This window comes from Lissotriton helveticus, chromosome 1_1 (assembly GCF_964261635.1).
Source record: "Lissotriton helveticus chromosome 1_1, aLisHel1.1, whole genome shotgun sequence".
Taxonomy (NCBI): domain Eukaryota; kingdom Metazoa; phylum Chordata; class Amphibia; order Caudata; family Salamandridae; genus Lissotriton; species Lissotriton helveticus.
In genome coordinates, this window is record NC_136057.1 from 401408677 (window position 1) to 401431430 (window position 22754).

Sequence of the window (22754 nt, forward strand, 5' to 3'; positions counted from 1 at the left end):
CCCTGTGACTAATCACATCAAAAATTCCAATGGCCCTAAGGGACCAGCAATGTTCTGCTAATGTGCCACTAAATAAACAAGTGTTTGCACTGAGCATTATTTACAAGTTATGTTTTTTTTCTTTCTTGATGAAGCTACTCCTGCTGTTCCACCATCACAGCAGGCAATCGCCACCCGGCTCTGGCTCCACCGGATGGAGGCCATCCATGCTGAATATCTCCCGCTGGCAGCAGTTACAGGCCCTCCTCGACCACAACCATATAATAGAGAAGTTTTACATTTGAGACAGCACACTACTCAACATTTCCCGAATCAACACCTCTCTCCAGTCCACAGGGCTGAGTAGGCCTCTTAGGTCATCATCATGTTAGTTTCCCTATGAAGATAGATAACTTCATCTGGCTGTTAAGATAGTCCTAACCTCAGTCCTGACTCCTAGTAACGAATCAGTCCGACTCCCGACCCAAAAGAGATTAACTGAGATTGACCTTTAGTGCACTGCAGTTGATGAACAAGAAGAGGCAAAAGAATTTGAGCATTTTGAGAAGATTTGTATTTCTTAACTAAACTGACTGCTCTGGTCTCTGAAGAACCAGAACAAGAAGTACAGCAAGGAGTGGACCATGCAAGTAAATCTAGCTAAGTGTGAAAGGACAATCACCTTCAGGCAAAATCACCCATTAGCCCCCAAACATTGCAAATCATCTAAATCAAGTTTACAAATTAGTTGAACACTCTCACTATCTTCCACCACATGAATCATCACTCACACTCACCGAACAATAGATCACTCATTGGTGCAATAGCTTCCTGTTCCCATCCAAGCACGGTGGTACACAATTGTCATATTGTATCTCATCTTTTCCCATGAAAGCTACACATTGGAAATCTTGTAAATTAACTGATCATTACTAGGACAGTTCTACTAGGGCGGCAATGAAAACATAAGGATAGGCATGGGACGGAGGCAGGCATTGTCTCCAATGTCCTTGAAGAGAATGGGAAGGCTTTTTCACTGCACACTAGTCCAACTCCAATTCGGCCATACATGTCCATAAATGGTGGGGCTGCATAAGTCAGACGCAAAATATATAATGTTCCTCTAACTTTATCCATTTTGTTTTACAAAGCTGACTATATTCAGTCAGGAAAGTAGAGTTCAGACTCAGGGGGTACGCTCAGAAGTTGGTCAGCTAATCACTTGAGTTTGAGTAATCTTCCTCCTCCTCCTCCTCTCATGTTTCAGGAACAGTGTAATTGTGTGGTATGAAGGGATGGTTCATTTTAATCATTGTCAATCTCTCCTATGTTTTTCTGCAAGAGACTGGTCCTTCTAACTGTGACAACTGCACCAGCTGCACTGAACACGCACTCAGCAGACACAATGACTACCTGCCAAGGCAGATACTTTATTGCTAGCCTACTGAGCTCTGGCCATTGGTTCATCTTCCCATACCAATAAATCAATGGTTTTGATCCATGTAGACCTCTTTTGAGCCGTTCAGATAGTCTTGAAACATCCTCTGTATGGTCATTGGTGCTGCCACTTGCTCCACCTCTTTTGCCTTAACCTCTGCACTTGACTTAATCCCTGCCACTTGAAACCAAGCCACTGCAGAGGTTGGGTCTGATTCTTCTGTTGCTGTTGTTGTTTTTTTTGCAGGTGTTCTTACTGTTGGCGTTGCCTGCTGTGAGACAACAGCACTGCCCTCTCTTGAGGTTGAAGGCTGCTCGGCAGAACTTCTGCGCGGGACTCTAACTTCCAGCCGTTCTTCTTACAGGTCTCTCGCTTGCTTCAACAATCCACATCATGTATAGCGACACATCATCTTCTGCAAAAATGAATGAAAGTGTCAGTGTTTTATTGTACTGTGGATCTAGTATTGTGGCACAGATGTACTCTTTGGATGACACAATCTCTCTTTGCCGCCTTGGATTAACAGCCAAGCAAAGGATTAAGCTCTTAACCAACTCATGCACTTCTCCCTTCACACAGGTGAACCTTTGCAATACCTTTTGTAACTGGTCCTGTAGCATATGCAACAACAGGCTAGCTTGGCTCATCGTACTGTCCTCCTTGCTGACTTCCCTATGAAAACCTCTAAATGAAGTATCAACTGTGTTGGGCATTTGATTAGGCCCCATTTGTCCACCTCCATGGTCATGCTTTTCCCAGTTGCATCCCCTCCTGTTTGAAGCACATAGTAATTGATCGTTCTGTACTGCTCAAACAGATGTTACAACACTTAATAGTCAAGTTCCAATGTGTTGGCACCTCCTGTATGAAACTGGTACTCTATTAGGACACTTAATGATCCTCAACTGCTTCCGGGCTTTAAAAGAATGAGTGCATATTCTTCAGCAGGTGGTCAGTATGTTGCTGTCTATGTCTTCTTTTTTTTTTAGAAAGTCCTGCACAATCAGGTTGATGCAATACACCAATCACAGGACGCTGAAAAAGCCACCACCTGCCATGGCCCTGACTATATTACTGCCTTTGTCTGTGGCAACAAATCCAATTCTGAGACTTCTTGGCTACAGTCATTCAAACACCTTGCTGTTAAAGTCTTCCAAGATGTTTGCAGCTGCTTGGGGTTTTTCCATTTCTGGATTCTTGCTTGAGGATTGCCATAGGAGAGTGAGCCCCAAGGAGGGATCCACCCACTAGACAACAAGGATTTTTGGGGGAGTGGCCCCTTGGGCAAGGGCTTGTGCACCCCCCACTCACATAATGATCAGTCTTTCTTCTGCCCTGGAGGGCAAATGGGGGTGATTACCCTGATCTGCCATCCACAGGAGGGGGGCAGAAAATTCACAAGAACCAGGGGTAGGTTTTTAAAATAATTATAGGGGGTGGGGGCTGTCCATTATGGGCATGACCATACACCCACCCCCAAAAACTATTGTGAAAGTCTTTCTGCCTCCCCCTCAGGGTATATGGGGGTGATTACTACCTCCAATCTGCCCCCTTCCCCTCCCACCCTCAGTAGTGGCAGAAAGCCCACTAGACACCAGGGAATTGTTATTTATTTTTAATATTGGGGAGGGGCTCCCCGCCGTGTGCATAGTCATGCCCCTACCCCAACAAGAGAGATCGTTTTTCTGCCCTCCAAGAGGCATATGGGAGTAATTACCCCTGATCTGCCCTTCAGGGGGGGCAGAGAACCCACTAGATGCCAGGAAATATTTTTTCAGATATAGGCACAGGGCTGCCTGGAATCGGCACAGCCATAGGCAATGGTTTTTCTGCCTTCCCGGGGGCAGATGGGGCAATTACCCTAGATCTGCCCCTGTTGGGGGGAGAAAGCCCATTGTATGGCAACAATTTCTATTTTTAATTTAATAATGGGGTGGGTCTTTCGCATCCTAACATCGGGCCCCACCCTCACACCTAACGCCTCAATAGTCTTTCTGCCCCCCCCCCTGCGGACTTAAGCATCCCATCCCATTGGTAAGCAAGAGGACATTTGATTCTTTTGGGTGTTGTTTTTACATATGGGCCACAAGAGTGTGGCTAACTCCCAATATCATCCCACTTGCAATGGTGGGACTTTTCCGGCTTGGGTAGACTGCCACCTGGAAAATCTACCAGACCCAGACAGTTCTGAAAACTGGATATCTGGGGAAGTCCAGGGTGGTGTGCTTCAAATGCATCCAACACCATTTTCTTATCCACAATGCTCGGCAAATCTCAAACGTTGACTAAAAACACACATTTTCCTCACATTTCTGTGAGGAAAACTTATGGAATCTGCAGGAAGCTACACATCTCCTACCACTCAGCATTCTCCCTAGTCTCCCGATAAAAATGTTACCTCACTTGTGAGAGTGGGCTAGGACACCTTGACATAAAAGGCACTAAAGTGCTACCTGGAGGGATCAGCAATAGGGATAGCTGCAGGATTTGGGGCCGCTCTCTGCCGCCAAACGTAAACCTACCAACCACAGACAATTTTCTAAAGTAGACAAACAAGGGATTCCAGGGTGGTGTGCCTTATGTGAATCCCACAAGTTTTTCTTACCTAAAATGCCCTGCAAACCTCAAACTTTGCTAAAATCACGCATTTTCCTTACATTTCTATGATGGAAACTTCCGGAATCCGCTGCAATCCACAAAATTCCTAACAACCCCACTGGTGCTGATAAAAACAATGTGCCATTTATGTGGTTGGGCCTCGTCCCACAACAGGAACGGATTAAACGAGGTCAATAAAAAAAGTTTGAGGTTTGCATGCCATTGGGGTAAAAGACCTGCATGGGATCCATACAAGGCAAACATCCCTAGACTCCCCTAGTTGGCTAGTTTAAAAAAAAAGTGCAGGTTTGCTAGTTTTCCCTAGGTGCTGCCTGGGTTAGGGCCCAAACTCCAAGCTTTTGGTGGAAAAAGTGATGTATCCAAGTTGCGTTTTGGGCTGTTTCCTGTCACGGGCAATGGGACTACTTACATAAGTGAGGTACCATTTTTATCAGAAGACTTAGGGAATGCTGGGTGGCAGGAAGCCTTTGTTACCCACAGATTCCATCATAATAATGTGAAGAAAATGTGTTTTTTAGTCAACGTTTGAGGTTTGCAAGGGATTCTGGGTAAAACAAAGAGAGCCACACAAGTCAGCCCACCACGGATTCCCGCAGGTGTCTAGTTTTCTTTAAAGTGCAGGTATTTTAGGTTTCCCCAAGTGTCCCATGAGTAAGGGTACTGCTGTTGAAGGTGGGACGACGTGGTTGTTGCTGCTTCCCGCCTACGTGGCACTGTTGCTGCTTGCTGCCCACTCCTCGCGGCCCCCGCTTTGCGGGAGCCGCTCGAGGCTGCCACCACCAAGGATTAGCTGACATCGAGAGGAGCCGTGCAGGGACGCTTCACCCCTGCGGGACTGCGAGGACCAGCGGGCGCTGCGCTCCTAGACTCGCCGCAGCTGGTCCTCTTCCCGCCTCCCTCCCGCCTGGATTAAAGAACCGAGCACAGGGTGCGCGTTGTACTGCTGTTGAAGGTGGGACGACGTGGTTGTTGCTGCTTCCCGCCTACGTGGCACTGTTGCTGCTTGCTGCCCACTCCTCGCGGCCCCCGCTTCGCGGGTGCCGCTCGAGGCTGCCACCACCAAGGATTAGCTGACATCGAGAGGAGCCGTACAGGGACGCTTCATCCCTGCGGGACTGCGAGGACCAGCGGGCGCTGCGCTCCTAGACTCGCCGCAGCTGGTCCTTTTCCCGCCTCCCTCCCGTTATATACAGTCAGCGCCAGAGGCGCAAGCGGGACGCGCGCGGGGCAAAGCGCGGAGCGAAGACCGGGCAAAGGGCGGGCCCTCTGAGGCCCTCAGAGGCCTGAGGAGACTGGACTGGGCATTAGACACTGGCCCTGCAGGGACACTTTATATACAGGTATGCCCTGTGAACCTCTGTTGTATATATATTTAAGTCTAGGTATTGAGCGCTGATCGCTGAAGGCCTGTAGTTATTGCTGTTTTTAATTATCTTATGTATTTTAAGTATTTTTTTCAGATTCTGCATGAAATTAAGCTAGTACGATGTCTAAGGAGAAACTAGACAAAGGGCCTATGGATAATTATTTGATCCAGAAAGTAACTCAGATTAATTGTGATAGAAGGGCCTCTTTAGGTCAGGGGAGTCTTTCCTTGATACAGGATGAGGCGCAGTTAATAGATATACCTACGCATAAAAACCCCCCTATTGCCTTTGGGAAAGTGGTCACTGCGATTGCACAGGTGCATGCCGTAAAACTTGATGATCGGCCAGATATCGTGGAAAAAGAACATTTTACATCCCTTACATGTTCAGCGAGAATATTTAAAAAGGCAAAATCAAGAAGAAGGGGGAAGCAAAATCAAAAACTACACACAGCTAAAAAGAGCCCTCGATTGGAAACAATGACAAACAAAAGTTCTACCTTGGGACATATAGGGGCAGCCCTAACAATAACCCACACACACAGTAGCATAGAAGATACTGGGTTATCTAATTTAGGAGGCAGGGGGGAAAATGGGGAAGCATCTGATTATTCCACTACTGAGGTCTCCATTCTAAGTACCCCTGTTAGTACGCGAGTACCCCGCACGAGTTTGTGTAGTACTTATGTTGATGAAGGGTTATCAAATTCCCCTAGATTCTCTCCAGCATCATCTCCAAATATAATGTACATGTCACCATCTAATACCAACACTAACATTACCAAAAAAAGAGGGGGTTGCCCTCTGAAGACCCGGGAAGCTAAATTACAGAAGAGGAGCCCAATTTTAGCAGTGACCGATGTGGTTACTTTATTAACCCCTCCGACTGTATCTCAAACGACATCCCACTCTTGCTCCTCCAGTGAGAGTGGCCTCCTAGTAAAATTTGAAAGCTTGGTAAAAGCATTAATTCAGCCCCTGTTAGAAAAAATAAATTTGTGTAACATTCAACTCGACCAGTTAGATAAAAAAGTAGGGAAAAATACACTATTACTAGCTGATTTGGCAAAGGGGGTGAACACTACAAAACCTAGTGGCTCATCTGTTACAACGTTGACAGCCATTAAACAAGTTCCACTTTGCCCAACTCCCTCTACAAAAACTGTACAAATTGGGGTAAAAGCAACTGGCCCGACACCAAAAAAAGCTTTATCATCACCTTTGTTAAAAAAGAAGCCCGTCCCTGAAATTAAAGCCATAAGTAAAGCAGGCGTCCAAGGTGGGGAAAACCTGATCGTGGAAGAAAGGGCAGAGATACCGCACGATAAGGCTATTAAGGAGAATGGTACAGCAAATTCTCACAATAGAAATTGGCACCCACTGAGAACTGTTGACTTACCACCTGAAGCAGCGCCCTATACAATAGTCATGGCGGGTGTCCCCGAGCTACCTATGGACATCAGGGAAGACCATCAAGCCTTAAGAAACAAAGTGACACACTGGTTACGTAATAATAGACCCCTGGCCCGCCCATATTAATGGAGAAATTTTTATTGTGAGGCGTTCATCCTGGGTGGGCTCTAGACCCAAAGACAAGAAAGGGGATGTTATTATTGTAAATTTTAAAGATCATAGAGCGGTCCGGCATATAGGAGATTGGTATGATTCAAGAAGCAGCGATTCTATCACTACTCACTACCTCAGCTACTTCTACCCTTACTGCCCAGGGCAAAACCCTAGAGACAGGGACAAAGTAAGGTACCCCGTAAATTGGTCCAGCTTAAATCAATATGGATACAGTCAGACTCCTTTTTCCCAAACTCAGAGACAATTTAATTTCCATCAAAGGCATTTTGTTCCAAGAACTCCTGGATTGAATTTTGGAAATAATAATCATTTTTGGGAGAATAGAGGTTTTGCCCTACCACTTTATAATCTACCAACTTATAATAGATTTGATGCTTTCTTGGGCCTTGACTATGTCGATTGACAAAAGCAGGATACCCACCAGACAAATAACTCGAGAGTAGGAGATGACACTGATTCTAAACGGAAACTAAAAGAGTGCACCCTAGGGGAGGGATGTAAGATTACTTTACCACTAGAATTGACCCTAAATACAAACTATGGAGACATCGAAGAGCCTCCCTGTAACATTTTGAGTACTCGGGAGTTAGATGGGGGGGATAATACTGGAGGAGTAAGTTCCACACGTAAAAAGGTATTTTGTAATATCCCCCTGCCAAACATGGAAGAAACCAAGAAAAGGAAATCCTGCACATTCCTATTTTGGAATGTAGCAGGATTAAGGAACAAGATTAATAATCCATCCTGGGAGACCATCCTAAATGGGCGGGACGTTGTGGCCCTTCAAGAAACTTGGTCCACGGACCCAGTGTATATAAGTGGGTACAGAACCTTTTTTACCCCGGCTGTGGGGGGCCAACACAGACGTGCGAAGGGAGGTTTAATAACATTTCTCTCTAACCAGCTTAAATATGAGAAAGTACATTTTATGTCTAAATCTAGTTACTATCAAGTAATAACCCTAAGCTCAAAAAAGGGAATCAATGTAGCTGTGATACATTTTTATAATAACATTCTAAAAAACGAAATCCCGAAGATCTTAAAAATGCTTAGGGAAGACATACAACATGAAATAGACAAGTCTAACACAGAAATGATAATTATATGGGGGGGGGGTTTAATTGTCCACTCTGTACAAAGGGAAAACAGGGGATTTGTGGCCTAATGTTAGAACAAGATATTAATCTAACACACTTTGACCACTCCTTGATCGGGGACCTACTTAATGAATTAGTGTTCATGTACGATTTGGGTTTTGGAAATGAAATAGCTCAGAATCCCACTTCTTTTGGGCCTACATTTATTGGTAGAGGAGCATCGTCCACTATTGCTTTTATTCTTATATCAAATAGTTATAGCCACAGGATTAATAGGTCAGAGACTCTAGAGTTACCCCTAAGTGATCATTTGCCCCAATTAATAAAGGCTGAGAACCCTTTTTATGAACATTGTGAAGATACCCTCACCTCACGTACTGCCCCTGACGTGACTCTGGGAAGGCAAAATGGGTATACTCTAAAATGGGGCAAGGTCACGCCAGAAATGTTTCTTGCAAAGCTGCTGAATGTTTGTTCAGATAGTTTTGCTATTTGTCTTGGGGAGACATCTCAGTGTGACCAGATATTAGAGCATTTTGATAGAATAGCTTTTGAAATCAAAAAAAGCCTGTGGGTGGAGGTAAAAGATAGGACTAGGCGTACTAAAAGTTGGTTTGATACCGCTTGTACAAGGGCATTAAGTGACTTGAAACACGCTATCCATAGGTTTCCCCGGGATCGTCTAGTAATAAGAAGGTTGAGGAAAATTTATAATGAGGCCCTGAAAAATAGAAAAAGCGCTATAAAAAAGGAGGCCCTAGAAGCCCTCTGCGAGGCTGCACAGTCGAAGGATGCATCTGCCTTTTGGAGGGCCGTTAATACTCCCTTCCTCTTTGATAGTCACAAGGCTCGGATAGAGACGGCGATTACCGAAGACGAATGGGTGGAACATTTTTCAAACTTATATAGCTCCCAAGATGATCCTAACACTACAAATGTTTTTACAATGGTTACCGGTGGAGTGGGGGATGAGAACCTGGTGATAACCCTGGAGGAAGTCATAACGGGGCTGAAAGCAACGAAGGGTGGCAAGGCTTCCTATTTCTCCTTTACATAAATGGACTTGAACACCGTCTCCTGCAGGGGTGCAGGGATGTGCCCAGGGTGGGGGAAGAGGCTGATCCCTGCGCTCATGTACGCGGACGATGCCGTCCTAATGGCTCGTACCCCCTTGGCCCTACAAAAATTGTTATTATCCTTTGAAAAATTCATGTTGAGTTTAGACCTGAAAATCAATTGCAGTAAAACATACTCCATGAATTGTGGTACAAGATCTGGGAGAAAGATGAAAAGTATGTATTTAAACAATGTTCCCTTGGAAAATATTACCTCTTTCCCTTACCTGGGTATTTTGTTCCATGAACTGGGGGGATGGACAAGTGCTATAAAGGCCATAACTCTTTTGTTCCAAAAAACTATAATGGCCATAAAGATTTTTATAAAAAAGCTGGGTAATAAACCAATAAGAGAAATCTTGACTATATATAACGCCACATGCACATCTTTACCCCTGTATGGTGCGGGACTTTGGGGCTTTTCTAATATAGAATCATTACAAATTGTTGAAAATAAATTTCTGTGGGATGTCCTAGCTGTACCGCAGAGTGTTTCAACATACATTTGTCACACAGAATTGGGTCAACCCCATATTTCAGATCTAATTAGAATACAACCCATCCTTTTGTGGCACAGGGTATGGACTACTAACGAATGTGTAGTTAATCGGGCTATGTTACAGGATATATTAAAAATGGAAAATATGGGTGCAGTTGATTGGCTAGATTATATTAAACACTTTATGATTGATATTGGATGCCGAGATTACTATGAGGACCCACCCTCAATGGGAAACATAACCAGAAAACGTTTGAAAAAACTGAGTTTGGATTACCTTGAGGACAAAAGAAGGCGAGTGGAAATCAGCAAAAAGACAGTTACCTCGCACAATTTAATATTGACTGATGTAAAAGTACAGCCCTATTTAACCCTGTTGTTGTCAAATTATGAACGATTTCTCTTAACCCGTTTTAGATTAAATCTTGTTTTTAGACTCTTGTCCTTCCCAGAAATGAATTTATGGTCGCGACATTTACCTACCTGCCTGTGTGATGATTCCTCACCCCAATCTGATATTCACATGTTATTTTTCTGTAAATTTTATATTATACCTCGCAGGAAAGTTATAATCCCATTCCTCAAAGACATGAATTTAAATAGGTGTCGTTTAGCCTTTTTAGAATGTCAGAGAATGGACACAGTTTTAACCGTTGTTGTACTTTTAAGCTTTTTTAAAAATTGTATTTAAATTACGAAAATCTATTGGTGTAAATGAAATATAATGAAATTGGGTGTTTTTTAATTAGATCTGTATAAATTGTAATTTTCATGTTGCTGCTTTTATGGTTAATGACTTTAACCGAATAAAGTACTTTCTGAATCTGAATCTGAGTAAGGGCCCAATATCCACAGCTCCACACTTTGCAAAAAATGGGTCAGTTTTGAGTGGAAAAATGTGATGTATCCATGTTGCGTATTGGGCCGTTTCCTGTAATGGGCACTAGACCTACCCATACAAGTGAGCCACTGTTTTTATCAGAACACTTAGCGGAATGCTGGGTAGAAGGAAGTTTGTGGCTCCCTTGCAGTTTCCAGAACTTTCCATCACAGAACTAAGACGAAAATGTGCTGTGTGTCAAAGTTTGAGGTTTGCAAGGGATTCTGGGTAGAATAACCTGGTGAGAGCCAATGCAAGTCACCCTATCCTGGATTCCACTAGGTTTCTAGTTTTCCAAAATGTCAGTTTTGCTAAGTTTCCCAAGGCACTGGCTGAGCTAGGGCCCAAGCTCCACAGCTATCCACATGACAAAAAACGGGTCAGTTTTCAGTGGAAAAATGTGATGTTGCATTTTGGGCCATTTCCTGTTGCAGGCATTAGGCCGCCACGGACAAGTGAGGTACCACTTTTATCAGAAGACATATGGAAGCATAGAATAGGGGGATATTTGTTATTACCATTTGGACTTTGCTGCACTCGCGCCTTCCAAGTGTAATCCAGTGTGTAAGAAAGAAGACATATTGAAAAATACCCTCTAAATCACATGCGAGTACGGGTACCCACAAATTCAGGTGTATGAACAACCACTGTTCCTAAACTCCTTATTTTGTGACCATTTCAAAAATACATAGTTTTCTTTGATTCTCATTTTTCACCATAATAATTGGTCTATATTTGGTACACATTGAAAAACCATTGTATGGTGCATCTTAGTTGTTGGTTCTGGGTACCTTGCGTTCTTGCAGAACCTACAAACCCTATACATCCCCGTAACCAGAACGGTCTTGCAGATGTAATGGTATACTGCTTTTGCAAATTGGCCATTGGGATGAAAGGTTACGGATGAAAACTGCCACAGATGGCCGTTTTTCCTAATCATTTTCAGTATTTCTTTATTTCAACAGTTAGTTTCTTTGGGAAAACCTTGTGGGATCTACACATATGACGACTTGGTGAATTTGGAATTGTGTTTACTTTTCAGAAATCTATAGTTGTCTGGATCGCCCATGAGTTTTATACTGATTTCCACCACAAACTGGAAGTAGGTTGAGAGCACTAAAAATAAGAAAAATGTGCTACCTCTTTGAAAAATGCCAAAACTGTGGTAAAACTCCGCAAAATCTACAGATGGATCCCCACCGAAACCAGAAGAACGGTCACCCAAACGCTTGTCAACAGCAGACTGGACTACGGCAACGCCCTCTACACGGGAACCACGGCCAAACTCCAGAAACGACTCCAACGCATACAAAACGCCTCTGCATGCCTCATACTCGGAATCCCTCGCCACAGCCACATCACCACCCACCTGAGAGACCTGCACTGGCTCCCGGTCAACAAGAGGATCACCTTTAAACTCCTCACCCACGCTCACAAGGCTCTCTACAACGCCGGACCAGCCTACCTCAACGAACGACTTTCCTTCTACACCCCGAACAGCTAGCTTCGCTCCACTGACCTCGCCCTCGCCACCGTCCCATGCATCCGCCGAACGACCACCGGCGGCAGATTATTCTCCCATCTTGCCACCAAGACATGGAACACCCTCCCATTCCACCTGTGGCAGGCCCAGGACCTGCTGATCTTCAGGAGACTCCTCAAAACCTGGCTTTTCGATCAATAGCTGCATCATCCCCTCTCCCTCTAGCGCCTTGAGACCCTCACGGGTGAGTAGCACGCTTTACAAATGTTTGATTGATTGAAAGCTGGGAATATGGCGACTTTAGCATAGCAAACTGTTCCTTGATGCCATTTTTAGGAGGAAAATAAACCCAGACACTTTTATCCAGAGCATGTTTTTCCTATTTTCCCCCTAAAACTCAAACTTTTGATTCGTTTTGCCTATTTTCTCTGTACCCTCCAGGGAAATCCTCAAACCGTGGGTACTTTTAGAATTTCCAAGATTCGGGGAAAAAAGGACCAAATTTGGTGTGGCTACCTAATGTGAAAAAAAGTTATGGAGCCCTAAGCGAGAAATACCCCAGATTGCCAAAAAAGGGCTCAGTAGTTAAAGGGTTAATTGAGACATGTACTCATCGCCAATATTGTTGTAAAGAAACATCAGATGATCATAACCTGAATCGTATCATGCTTCTTTTATATTGAAAGTAAAATTCAATGAGGCCCACAAGTAATACAGTGCAGACACATAACCGAAGGGTGCCCACAATGAAATCTGCTCTCCCATAGCCCCACCCAACATTCAATTCAACCACTTTATATAGAATTCCTGCATTCTATTATCATACTGCCAATTCTTACCTAAAAACAAAGCATGAATAAACTAAATAACTAAAGGCCTGTATAAACAACAACGAGCTAAAAGCCCTTTCATAAAGTTTTTTAAGCATAAAAGATCCCCAAGCAACAGGGCATGTGCGCTGCCTGCAGGCTCGACCTAAAAACTAAAAGTGAACTACAAAACCCAAAATGGAACACAACGTTTTCAGAAGTGCCACAGTTGCTGAAAGTGTCCATCACTACAATGGACAGTCGCTATACATGACTAAAACGTATTTTGTAAATAACTGTCAGTTAGCTACATTATTATGTTTCCGTCTTCCGGTCACTTATCCCAGATTTTTTCAGTAAATAGATTGAAATATTCTGCGAATTGGAGTTTCACGATTACCACTGTAAGTAGGGTGACCAACCGTCCGTAAATTTCACGGACTGCCCGTTATCTGGGCCCCTTGTCAGTTGTCCGTGAACACTTCTTTCACAGACGCCATTTGTCCGTAATTTTAGGGATGGCAGCCTGCTGTGTTGTTCCCATGGGACAATCAGAGCCAGCTCGCACTTCTCTGAGGCTGCAGCAGCCCCTCTCCAATGGCGCTCAGTCTTTGTACGGGCCCATTGTCATTCTGATGTGGCTGATTATCACCTAAAGAATGACAATGGGCCAAAGGTATGAAGAAGCAGGGGGGAGGGTGGAGGAGGGTCCGATCAGTGTTCCATGGCCCTTCCTAACTTTGATCTGTGACTCGCAGATCAGCACAGGGCAGAATAACAAACAAATAAAAGCAGGAATGATCACTGTGATTCAGCTTTGTGTGTGTGTGGGGGGGGGGCAGAGGGTGCAGAAGTAGCCAAAAGCAGCAACAGAAAGAGAAATAATGATAATGTATGGTATCTGGTTCTTGGTAAATCAAACAGAAGCACACGACAAATGGAGTGAGAAAGCGAAGGAAGAATAGAAACAAATAATGTAAGAAAGCTGGAAAGATAGAGAAAGATTTAGATTTAACAATGGAAGGAAGGACAAGAGGATGATCAAATGGAAAAAAGGAACACAAAATGAATGTTAATGTGGAATATGGAAATATGAAAAGAAAATGAAATATGAATTTAAAGAATAGAGAGAGTGAGACAAAATGAAAGGATGCACAGACAAAGATGAAAGAAAAATAAATGGAGGATGTAAAGATGAAAGTAGAGAACAAAGGTGGATAGAAAGGACATGAGGAAAGAAAATGAAAAGATGGACAGAATAAAAGACAAATGTCAATATAGGTAAATGCAGTTTTTGGCCAAGTTTCTTTCCTGCTGTAAAAAGCATACTTTTGCATTATTTTTGCAAATTTTCATCAGGGGAACAATTTTCACAGCCTTCAAAAGGAAAGACCAGGATAGCTCACTTTGCTCCTTTATTTAGTGCCATATAAAGCGGAGGTATTTTAGTTTTCTGGCCTCTGCCTTCCAATGGGCCCTTGTGTAGTTACAGCATGTGGCGTGCCATCCTCTGCATAGTTCTAGGGCACAGCATGCTGCTTTTGTGGAGGAACCATGCTGGAGGACCTAGCTACATTTTGAAATATCCGTCAGGAAGAAAGGCAAAGCCTTCCGAGTGCTTTGCGCGCCTGCAATTTTTGGGCCATAACAACAATGTCTATTTAACTCTGGTGATTAATGTATCTCTTGGACAGATCTGAGGTTTCACTAATCCCTGTTTTGATTTATCATAAAGAAGCAAAGATGCATAATGCGCCTCTTGTAAAGCACAAAGTGTAACATTCAGAGCAAAGTATTTATTTCTATAATAATTGTAAAGACAACCCCAACCACTATGTTATGTGTTATACCCACAGATTGTATTTCAGGGTCACTGGAATTATGTGGCTTCAACAGTTTCCGCATGATTATGGATTTGCCACATGTGCCACATAATCCATCATTAGCTGAATATAGCTGAAGATTCTAATTTGAAAAGTTTCTTCCTCAAATGGTTAAAAAATAACTAAAAAGGCAGTGATGTGTTGCAAAGGCCCTATGTAAAGTTTGACTGGTCACCTTACTTTGCATATTACTATAGTTGGGTGTTATATGGGTACTAATGAGGTGCAACCTATGACCAGAAAGTGTTAAAATGTGCAAAAATGAGAGATTATTATGGTAAGCTCGAAGCTCTCTTTTAAAAAAGTCTATGAACGAGCGGGGTATAAGAACGTGCAGATCTGCAATTATGGCAACCTTGAACCCAGTAGACACGCGATTGAACTGCCTACTACTAAAATTCCTTGCAGCCCACTCTCAAGCGCTAAAATACACCGCGGCACCCTGTCAACAAAGGGATAATACAACTGTGGTAGCTCGGGGAGAGAGCCTTCCGGAACATTAAAAGAAGAAAAAATCAAGAACTTTAGAACTAAGCTATACAGACTGCGCCTTAATTATACTTCATTTGATTTTAAATAACAAACTCGGTATTAGACGGAGAATGTTATAGAATATACTAACAGAGATTGCACTTATATATTAAGAAATTTTAAAAACAGTCGATTTTTTCAAATGTATTGTTGTGGTTTTAATTAACTGAAACAATAAAAAGTTTTCACTATGACACAATGTGCAGCATTCCGCTGCATAAATTCCCTTTTCTTGCCAAATAATTTAGTCAACCCTGCAGCATAATGTGGCCATCCCTGCCACATAATTCCAGTGGCCCTGTATATACCTACCAGTATGGCTGCCATGTGGCTCACGTACCTTGTAGCCCTTCTTGTCTTAAGTAACAATTTCCTATAAATTGATTTACATACTTATATGCGTCATTGTCTCTGATCAATAAGTGTGTGATCTAAAGCTCATAACACTCCACATTGGGCTGAGCATCACCTTAAATTAAATGACATATACACGAGGGTAGGTCTATATAGAGATGAGGGGCACCATGGGAGGGAAACAACCTTTACAACGCAACTTTTACAACGCACTACCATTACAACGAAACTTTTACAACGCAACATCCATTACAACGCAACCATTACAACGCATGACACTACAACGCACACCACTACAACGCATGTCTTTACAACGAAGTCATTACAACGCATACCATTACAACGCATAACATTACTATCCAACACTTACCCTACTGTTTCAACCCCTGGAGTTAGAATAGTAATTTTTACCCCTAAACTATCCCACACTAACCCTACTGTTGCACCCCCTGGAGTTAGAATAGTAATTTTTACCCCTACACTATCCAACACTTACCCTACTGTTGCAACCCCTGGAGTTAGAATAGTAAATTTTACCCCTACACTATCCAATACTTACCAAAACATGCAATGTAATGTTATGCGTAGTAATGGTATGCGCTATAAAGGTATTATGCGTTGTAATGGAATGCGTTGTAAATGTAGTTTTTTAATTTTCGTTGTAATGGCATGCGTTGTAATGGAATGCGTTGTAATGGATGTTGCGTTGTAAAACATGCGTTGTAAAGGTATGCGTTGTAAAAGCGTGCGTTGTAGTGACATACATCCCCATGGGAGGTAGTTAGTGACAGAATCTGTGCAGAGAATGGTCTTTGGTGAAGGGGTGTATTGAAGGCTGAAGGCCTCTGCCTTCCCTGCAGTGTGGGTGGGATAACACTTCAAAGGAACTCCAAACTGTTAACAAAATATCGTATGAAATACCACAAAAAGACCTGCACAGTTGCTCAAAGCTGTGCACTTTTCAAAACGGTGAGGTGCACAATTGTCTCAATTTAAAAATAAACTTATTTTGACGTGTACTTTTGTTGCTTGTTTATTTACTTACTAATACACCATTGCACGACCTCCTCTGATGTGTCTGAAAACGTACCTTTTGTCTGAAATTTCTGTCCTGAATGAATTTTGATCTTCTGTCCTGAATTTTGACCCTTTGTCCTGAATTTTTAAACTCGCTGTCCTGAATTTGCAACTATGCCAGTTGGTCACCCTAACTGTAAGTATGGATATGAAAACACATTTTTCCGAAGAGCTAAAAATAGCCAGGACTAACTGGCAGTAGCCTCGTAACGTGCAGCTAACTGAAAGCGGTGTTTCCGAGTTGCACTGCCCTTCCTCACACATGATCGCGGCTGGCACAGAGGCAGGGAGGCACTCAAAGAACATTGGTCCCACAATGGATTCCCCACCGTAAGCAGGTGCGCTCTCCGTGATCCTGTTTACTTTTCTTTTCCGGTATAGGAGGAGCGGGCCCGCGGTCAGCCGGCAGGGATTGGTTTAAAAAGCAGGAAGCAGAAGTGACGCTACGTCATGGCCGTATTTACTCCAGGAACTTGCCTTTTCTGCGCGCACCCCGAAAACATCGGAGTACTGAAGGGAGGAAGTAGCGTTAACGGCCAAATAAAATAGTGAGGATGCGCGGAGGGCTCTCCCCGAGCTCTGGAAGTACACATCTGGGGAGAGACTCTACCCATCTGGACCCACTCTACGCTAGGGGCATGTATTTGCTGGAGCGTTGGTTGCTAATTGGGAAAAGGCACGGGATGCTAAACATTGCCTTTTTTGGCGTGAATGGAGCGTGATGCTGTGCAGAGCAGGGCTGCGACGCCGTGAGAACGCGGAGCCCGGAGGAGCCCAGCCACCCGCTACCATGTCCTCCGAGGAGACCATCAAGATCCTGCTGGGGGATAAATCCTACGAGGTGTGCAAGAGCAGGCTGATCGAGCGGAGCGACTACTTCCGAGCGCTGTACAGCTCCGGCATGAGGGAGTCCCAGCCGGGGCAGTCGGTGCAGCTGCAGGGGCTGAGCACCCCAGGGCTGGAGCTGGTCATCGAGTTCATCAACACCTCCCAGGTGACCCTGGAGCAAGAGACGCTCGAGGACCTGGTGGAGAGCGCCTCCTTCCTGCAGGTCACCCCCATGCTGGAGCTGCTGCTGACCCGGATCCAGCTGGACAACTGCGTGGAGCTCTGCAATCTGGCGGAAATCTATGGCACGCATGACCTGAGGGACGCCTGCTTAGAGTTCATGGCCTGCAATTACCACCAGCTGCTCCAACGGCCAGAGTTTCATCTCTATCCTACTGCTTTACGGCAGCAGGTTAGGGAGCTGAGGATGAAAGGGGACGCCACCCTCATAGCCCTGGGGGACTTCTTCGGCTCCACGTTGACAGGTCTCCAACAGGAGGGACCCTGGTCCATGATGAGGTTTGATGAGGCTGCCCAGAGATGGCTGTCCATGGCTAGCAATCTGCCACCCAGCATGGTGCATGTGAGAGGATACGGCTCCGCTGTCATGGACAATTACCTCTTCATAGTTGGAGGCTTTAGGATGACCAGCCAAGAAATCTCTGCAGCCCATTGCTATAATCCTTGCAAAAATGAGTGGTCACAGATAGCTTCAATGAACCAGAAGAGGTAACTGGATGTTCAACTACAAACACATCATGTTTATTTTGTACTTGTTTTGGTATTTGGAAAGAAAATGAAAACAAAGCTATTCTTGCATACTATTCTACCTCTCAAATCACACACTAACACTCGGCATTGATTTGACTCCAGAATAAAATACACTCCTGCGTGCTTAGTTCAATTCATTGTTTTCTCTACCGCTGAACCCTTGCGTTATTTGATTTTCTTCATGGTGGACTTGTAGATTTTGAATGAGTTTAGCATAAATAACTTCTGTTGTAATGGGTGCAGCAAATAAGCGAAACTTCCTGTATGAAAAGTTTGGGATCCTCTTGCGGAGTTAGGTTGGGGAGGCGTGCCCCAGCGTTTTTTGTTTTTTTAAAGGTCTAAATGGTGCAGATTGCCTTTCAAATTACACAACATTACCAAACTCCAGAGTCACAAAAGATGCTCTGATAAAGTATTCCAATACTTTTGTGGTGTGTCTGCCAAGTGCTATGCTTCATAAGGGTATTGAGGACTCACCCTCCCCAGAAACCTTCTAGGCATCTCCAACTAGCAGTTACAAAAATACTGGATAAGCAATTTCAGATGGTTTATATTTTTTTCCAAAATGTATGTAGAATTTTCTCCAAATTTAAATTCAAAATTCTTCCGTTTTATCTCCCTGCTTCTTCCAGGTAGATTCCTAATTATCTACTTTGAAGGAGCATGGTGGAAGAATCAAAACTTAGACAAATACTACTGTCACCTGCCATGCACTGTAGCGATAGACCAATCTTACAGGCTTATACAGCAGTGATTCCTCTTGATTTACATAGACCACGTGTGATCATAAAGCAGACTGGATACAGCAATCTTACTTGTAGAGACCTCAACGGCATTACTGATAAAATCATAAAAGAATTGATCAATATATAAGAGCCAAAAAGGAACATTCACACCAGCAAGTGCCCTCTAACAAAGATCAGCAATAGGTCTTCCAAAATCAGGATGGCTTATAACTCACACGCGAGCTTTAAGTATATTGCAGAACTTAAACTTTTTCCCAACACACCAGTTTCTCTGTTTCTCTAAATGCACATATGTTTCTATTAAATAAGGATTTTCTATGTGGATAAATAACATCCTGTTCATCAAACAAGCTTATCATTTTCTTGAATAAAATATTATTTCTATCCAGAAATACTACTTTTTAATACTTTTATTAAATTAAGGCTTGGTCGCTAAACTTCAGTTTGAACTTTTTTTACTAATTTCTCTTATGTGCGTGCTGCTGACAAGCACGGGCCGATTCTGACTTTAATATCCATTTATCATCAAATACTAGGAAGGCCCGTCACTTGTCAGTGATTTTCTGCACCATGATGACCAGAATAGCTAGAAATTAGTAATCAAGGCCACAGTATATCACGTGACCATTTTGGTAGGGCATTATACAATGGATATCCACAGTTATAACTTAAAATTCCATGTATGTCAAGGATGGGCATGGTTATGGCATGGTCACCATTATGCATGGGATTGCCATGACGGGATGTCAGGTGTGCCGATAGTATATCAAGCTGGGCCTTGTCATGCCAGAGTCACCACTAGAGGTTAAGGCAGAGGGTGCAGCTATGCCAGGGCATCAGTGATAGCCACCGTTATGCCCAAAATGCCTCCAGTAGATCAAGGATGGCCAGGATTAGTCCATGGCCCTCATGACCATAGGAGGTACTTATGTGCTCTTAATATATCAGGATGGCACAGTTATGTCAGGGTCACTGTTCAGTTCCAGCTGCAGCCTCTGGTATTGCAAGCTGTTTCTGTCACATGAACAGGACACTTGCCAAAAAGCTGAAGGTGTGTAATATTTTCATCCATCCTATAGTAAAGTAAATATATATGCACAGACTGCTTCTGAAGTTGCATGTATGCATAGACGAAAGCTGTTGGAGTATGAGTTGTAGTATACAGAAATCTGGAAAGTGTATGCGGACTAGTTGGTAACAATGAAAACGGACAAATCACAGCAGTTTCCTACTTATTCACAGATTATGAGTTTGGTGGTAAAACTGCCAAACTCACACATTCAGTAAATATCAATCAAGTCATGCTGGTAAAGTGTGGCTTATCACCAGAGTGGGTATCCAGGCACTGTGCAGCAGGCATCGATTGAAGAGCCAGGTCTTGAGTCTCTTCCTGAAGTGGGTCAGCGAGGGTGAGGTGTGGATGTGGAGAGCTTTCCAGAATTTGGCTGTGAGGTGGGAGGAGTGTCCCCTGGAGCAGCCGCGGTGGATGCGTGGTATATGTGCAAAGGTGAGGTGTACGGACGGAGGTTCCTGGGAGGTTTGCGGAAATGCAGGCGGTTCTTCATGTAGGCACGTACTCGGTTGTGGAGGACTTTGTAGGCATGGGTCAGAAGCTTGAAATGCCATCTCTTCTGGACAAGGAGTACGTGGAGGTTCTTCTGGTGTTGGGTGATTTAGGTCTTCTTGGGCAGACGTAAGAACAAAGTAAGAGGACCAAAGTAAAAGGGAGGAATGCTAGAAATGTTGAGTGAGGTAAAAATGTGCAAAAAAAAGGAGAGCAGTTCGGTGGATGAAATATAGGAATAAGGTTGAGGTCAATGTAGTGAGTACAACGTGGTAGGAGAATGGAGGATCCTTCCCTCATCTATTTGTGATAAAAGGAGGAAAACAAAGGAGGTACAATTAAGATGAGGTTAAAAGTGATATGGAGCAGTGGCCTGGGAAGAACTGAGTTAATTTTGCGTTCTTCCTTCATAGAAAAGAAAACTGGTCAAGGCGATAGTATTAAGCGGCATTTACCTTGTTAAAATCTTCGACAGCGCAGCAAATGCCATTCAAACTTAAGCATTTGAGGATTCAGGTGCGATCAAATGTTTCACGAGAGCATGCTTCCTCTATTGGTCATTTTCATCTAATTCTTATAGAACTGTGGAAAGTAATTGGTGTAGTGGTGCTTCCAGTCCAGTGGTGATGAGCAATGGTATTCGAGGTACAGCATGGAGCTGAATTCCAGGTTTAGGGTTTTTAATTAGGCTCAGTGTTTTGTTTGTGTTCATGGTTTTTCCGAAGTTAAAAAGGGTGCTTTCTTAGTGAGGAAACATCCAGTGAGTTGATACCTTTCAGATAGTGTATAGATAAGGTGGAAGGTGGCCTCTTTGGAGTTGCAGATGGGGAAGTGGCAGGTTGAGTAGATCCATTATGTTGGTAATTGTGGGTTTCTGCAATTTGCAGGGCCAGGAACACTAGTGGATGTATCTTTTGGGCCATGCGGGCTACCATGCAGGATCGGTGTGTTGTATGTGCGATCTCATGGGGAAGAACATGTGTGGAACGTTAGAGTTGTAGGCAATGCATTTTTCAATGATGAAGATCCCAAGAGCTCACCACAGGTTTTGGACATGTATATGTTCCATATTTTCAGTTATAAAAACACTTTGTTTGCCATGGCTGTCTGCAATATATTAATAAGATGTCTGTATTTAACGACTGTTGTTTTTCACTTTCAGGTCAAATTTTAAGCTGTTGGCTGTCAATGGGAAACTATATGCTATAGGGGGTCAGGCCCTTTCAAATGTTGAATGCTACAGCCCAGAACATGACTGGTGGAGTTTTGTTTCCTCCCTGCCGAGCCCTTTGGCAGAATTCTCTGCTTGTGAGTGTAAAGGCAAGATTTATGTCATTGGAGGTTACACAAGCAAAGGTAGGTGAGAAAACGGACCTGTTTAAGGCGTAATACTTTGTTTGGCCAAGGAAGATGAGGAAACTATGGGCCACATGTACAAAGCCTTTTTGTGGTTGCAAAAGGGATAATTCACAGAATTGGCCCGTTTGCAAATGCAAAAAGGCATTTTCAAATGTACAAACCCTAATTGTGCTTCGGTAACCTATTACCAAATCAAAATTTGGGTTTTTGAATCAGTATTTGGAAGGAAAGGGTTTAGGGCATTTCTTCCTAATACCGATTCGCAGTGGTATGTACAAATGTTTTGCTACCGAAATGTGGTCGCAAAACATTTGCACTTTACCACCAAGTCAAAGTTAGTGGTAAGCCATTTGCAAATGGGAAGAGGTCCCCTTTGGACCCCTTTCCCTTTTGAGAATGAGAAAAATATATATTTTTAACAGCAGGCAGTGGTCCCACATATTTTTTTCTTTTTAAACTCATTCTGTTTTCCTTGAAGAAAAACGGGATGCGTTTAGATTAAAAAAAAAAGTTGATTCATTTAAAGGCAGTCACAGACCTGGCGGTCTGCTATCCCTCTGATCTTTGCGATTCCCAATGGGTCGCAAACTGAGACCTGACCCATTTATATTTAAGAGGTAGGTCTTTTTGCGACCGACTGGGGATCGCAGAAGGTGTAAAACACTCTTTCGTACATTAGCGTTAGCACATTTTGTGATTCGCTATTTGGTATTTGCGATTTGGTGAGCGCAAACACTAAGATTCATACACGTGGCCCTTATCCTTTGCT

The 22754-nt window shown here is 43.4% G+C and overlaps 1 protein-coding gene and 1 long non-coding RNA gene across 2 annotated transcripts in view; one reads left to right on the top strand and one right to left on the bottom strand.

Moving 5' to 3' along the window:
- Nucleotides 1-535: 535 nt before the first annotated feature.
- LOC144810021 (uncharacterized) lies at nucleotides 536-17061 on the bottom strand. Its single transcript, XR_013606874.1, has 2 exons — nucleotides 16731-17061; nucleotides 536-1832 (listed from the first exon to the last, which is right to left on the bottom strand). It is a non-coding gene; the product is annotated as an uncharacterized LOC144810021 (long non-coding RNA).
- A 95-nt stretch (nucleotides 17062-17156) lies between these two features.
- KLHL42 (kelch like family member 42) overlaps nucleotides 17157-22754 on the top strand; it is a 54850-nt gene continuing 49252 nt past the window's right edge. The window contains exons 1-2 of the mRNA XM_078673753.1: nucleotides 17157-18274; nucleotides 21789-21982. Coding sequence (XP_078529879.1) covers nucleotides 17439-18274; nucleotides 21789-21982 — 1030 coding nt within the window. The 5' untranslated portion in view covers nucleotides 17157-17438. The remainder of the gene's footprint in view (nucleotides 18275-21788; nucleotides 21983-22754) is intronic.